This window comes from Gracilinanus agilis, chromosome 4, assembly GCF_016433145.1.
Source record: "Gracilinanus agilis isolate LMUSP501 chromosome 4, AgileGrace, whole genome shotgun sequence".
NCBI lineage: Eukaryota > Metazoa > Chordata > Mammalia > Didelphimorphia > Didelphidae > Gracilinanus > Gracilinanus agilis.
The window spans coordinates 168985044-168988848 of record NC_058133.1 but is presented as its reverse complement, the minus strand read 5'-3'; the positions used below and the strand labels follow the sequence as shown (position 1 = coordinate 168988848).

The window sequence follows — 3805 nt, the reverse complement described above, 5'->3', positions numbered from 1 at the left end:
GGGGGGGGTGTGTGTGAAGGGGATAAGAGGAGTATGAATCAGGCAACCATGTTAAAAATGTATATTAATAAATGTTAAAAAAAATAAAAAATAAATAAATTTAAAAAAATTTATAATACTCTCTACATCTAGCCATCCCTCAGAGATTTTGCAAATTCACTTCTAGACCACCACAATAAAGCAAATATCACAAGAAAGGAAATCACACGAATTTTTTGGTTTCCTAGTGCATATTATACATCATACTATTGTTTATCAAGTGTGCAATAGAATTATATCTAAAAAATGTGTATACCTTAATTAAGAAATACATTAGGGGACAGCTGGGTGGCTTAGTGGATTGAGAGTCAGACTTAGAGATGGAAAGCCCTGGATTCAAATCTGGTCTCAGATACTTCCTAGCTGTGTGAGCCTAGGAAAGTCTCTTAAACCCCATTATCTAGCCCTTACCATTCTTCTGCCTTGGAACCAATACACAGTATTGATTCTAAGATGGAAGGTAAGGGTTTAAAAAAAAAAAAAAAAGAAATACTTTGTTGTTAAAAATGCTAACTATCGTGGGGCAGCTGGGTAGCTCAGTGGATTGAGAGCCAGGCCTGGAGACAGGAGGTCCTAGGTTCAAATCCGGCCTCAGACACTTCCCAGCTGTGTGACCCTGGGCAAGTCACTTGACCCCCATTGCCTACCCTTGCCAATCTTCCACCTATAAGTCAATACACAGAAGTTAAGGGTTTAAAATTAAAAAAAAAAATGCTAACTATCATCTGAGCCCTTGGTGAGTAATAATCCTTTTGCTGATAGAGGGTCTTGCCTCTATGTTGGTGGCTGCTGAAGGCTGGGGCAACTGGGGCAATTGCTGAGAAATAAGACAATAATGAATTTTGCTTTATAATGGACTCTTCCTTTCACTTGGATACCTAAAAGTCAGCCATCGAAAGGTTATTAATGGCTTAACTGCAATTTGGTTGTGTCTCAAGGAATAAGGAAGCCCAAGGAGGGGGTAGGGGAGAACTGCCTGTCCGTTGAGCTTTCAGGATACACATAATATTTATTTCTTTATTATTAATTAATTAATTTAGAATTGTTTTTGCCATGGTTGCATGATTCATGTTCTTTCCCTCCTCTCTTCCCTCCCCATTCCTGGAGCTAACAAGCAGTTCTACTGGGTTATACATATATCATTGTCTAAAACCTATTTCTAAATTATTCATATTTGCAGTAGAATGATCTTTTAACATCAAAACCCCAATCATATCCCCATCGAATGACGTGATCGATCCTATGTTTTTGTTCTGCATTTCTACTCCCACAGTTCTTTCTCTGGATCACACACATTTATTAAGTTCACCATCTTATATGAGTGTAGTTCATGGCACTCAAAACAATTAGAATAGTAGCATCAAAGATCACTAATCACAGATCACCTCAACAGATGTAATCATAACGAAAAAGCTGTAAATATTGGAGAATTACCAAAATGTAACACAAAACACAATGTGAGCACTTGCTGTTGGAAAAATGGCGCTGATAATGATCTTACATGTATGGCCCAGATCAGGTTGCTTGCCATCTCGGGGAGATGGGAGGGAGGGAAGGAGGGAGACAATTTGGGACTCAAAGTTTCAGAAAACATATGTTGAAAGTTAACACTTGTAATCGAGGGGAAGTTTTTAAAAAAATTTAATGGTGCTAATAGATTTGTTTGGCAAATGGTTAACTTGAACCTTCAATTTGTTAAAAGCCTAATATCTCTAAAGGGCAATAAAGTAAAGCCCAATAAAATGAGGTATTCTTATATTTTCTCTTTTATAGAGCCTGACTCTACTCATTCACCTTACACATTCTTGGTAGCTGGTGGAAGCCTGGTTTTGGGAACGATTCTATTCATTGGCATTATCATGAGGTAAGATGACCCCGCTGGGATAGTTCTGTACAATTTGCATTCTTGGTTTTCTTTGCTCACATGATTAGGTCATCCTAGAATACAGTTATCAGGTTCTGGGCTAGAACTCTGGAATATTACACTAAAGACACAAAATCCTCCTTGCTTACATTTTAAAATGTGTTTTTATGAAGAAGTAGTACAGAGGTAGGCCCTGGGAGCAGGATTTCCTTAAAAAAATTTTTTTTTAAATCTTTACTTTTTGTCTTAGAAATGATGTATGATGTATCAGTTCCAGAGTAGAAGAGGAGTAAGGGCTGGGCAATTGGGATTTAGTGACTTGCTCAGGGTCAGTGTCTGAGGTCACATTTGAACCCAAGATCTCCCTTCTCCAGGTCTAACTCTCTATTCACTGAGCTGCCCAACTGCTTCCAGGATTTCCTTTTAAACCATCCCATCTCACTTTCCATGTAGGTATTTGTTTTTTGGCACTCATTCTGAATCTGCACAAAACTGAGGCTGGCATAGTTTCCTGGCCCATTTAACAAATGAATGACCATTGAAGAAACATTCCAGTTCTCTTGATTTAACTTTAAAAATGTGCAAATTGATGTGTGCCTGAGGCCCAAAAGGAATTAGTCCAGAACGCATTGGGGCACTTATTGTTTTGATTTGAGAAAAGGAATTGAGAAATAAGTGAGAAAAACGTAAAAAAAAAATCACCTTTCTTCTGTCTTAGCTTCAGGTGTGATTTTCATGAGAACCTGTGTCTGGGGGCCAGAGCCATAATTAGTTGGGGTTTTTTTGTATTTTTTTTTAAGTCTGGAGTAGAAACAGATGAGCCAGGAGAGGGAATTAACAGTGCTGAGGACAGTCAGATTGGAGAAGGAGGGAGGGAAAAGAGACAATCTGATTAGGGACGCATTCAAATCTCATTCTCTCTTATACCCTACATCTTTAAGAGACCATTCCCTGCTTCTCCCATTCCCCCCTCACCAGTGCCCTGAAGCAAAATCCCATTCTCCCTCTACTAGTCCTATGCTGGTTATAATTCTCTCTGGGTTTAGAGCTCACTTTAAGCTTGTCTAATACAGATAGAAATGTGTTTTTATAGTTGGCAGTGTTCCTGTCTTGCCAAAAGAATGTATCAGTTCAGTAGGGAAAAAATTAAATAAAAGTATCAATTCAGATACTTTTATATAGAAACACTTCTCTACTCCTCCCCAAAAATCCTGTTTCTGTGGGTGTTTCTTTTCCAGTTGTTCCAGCAATAAGAAGCACCCATGGTTTAATGGCTTTAAACCTTTAGATTTGGACCTGGTTAGAATACTGGTTCTAGCCCTTATTATATGATCTCTGTATGATTTACTATGTTAATAGAAATTAATGTTATCTCTGTTGCATTTTATTTTTTTCATTTATTTCATTAAACATATCTTAATGGATCGAAATAATTCCAGCTACATTTTAATTTGGCTCAGGTGGCACTCAGGAGTTTTGTTAAACTGCTTGAAGTTAGTGGGCTGTGACTTTGACCCTTCTGGACTAGATGATATCTAAAATTCTTCCCGGTTCTAAAACCCGTGAACTAATGGCATTACTGAATTAAGGAACAGGACCAGTTCAGTGTTTTGGTTTGAATACTGCTAGATTGGCCTCCACAAAGCTTAAAGAAGTTAACAGTCCTACCAACCACACAAGAGGGAACCTCTTTGCCCACTGTCCATCTGATTTGAGTTTTGCTGTTTTTAGCTATTCTTGCCAGTTTGCTGTTTTTTTTTTTTAACTCTTTCCAAGAGGGGCAAAGATGAGGCAATTGGGGTTAAGTGACTTGCCTAGGGTCACTGAGTCAGGAAGTATCTGAGACCAGATTTGAACCCAGGTCCTCTTGACTTTAGGCCTGGCACTCTATCCACTGTGCTA

At 38.4% G+C, this 3805-nt stretch overlaps 1 protein-coding gene across 1 annotated transcript in view; it reads left to right on the top strand.

Annotated features, from left to right (window-relative positions):
• The window catches only part of IL6R (interleukin 6 receptor), a 59592-nt gene extending 57498 nt beyond the window's left edge, over window positions 1-2094 (top strand). The window contains exon 9 of the mRNA XM_044674733.1: window positions 1813-2094. Within this exon, the coding sequence (XP_044530668.1) occupies window positions 1813-1907 (95 nt within the window). The 3' untranslated portion in view covers window positions 1908-2094. The remainder of the gene's footprint in view (window positions 1-1812) is intronic.
• Window positions 2095-3805: the final 1711 nt, after the last annotated feature.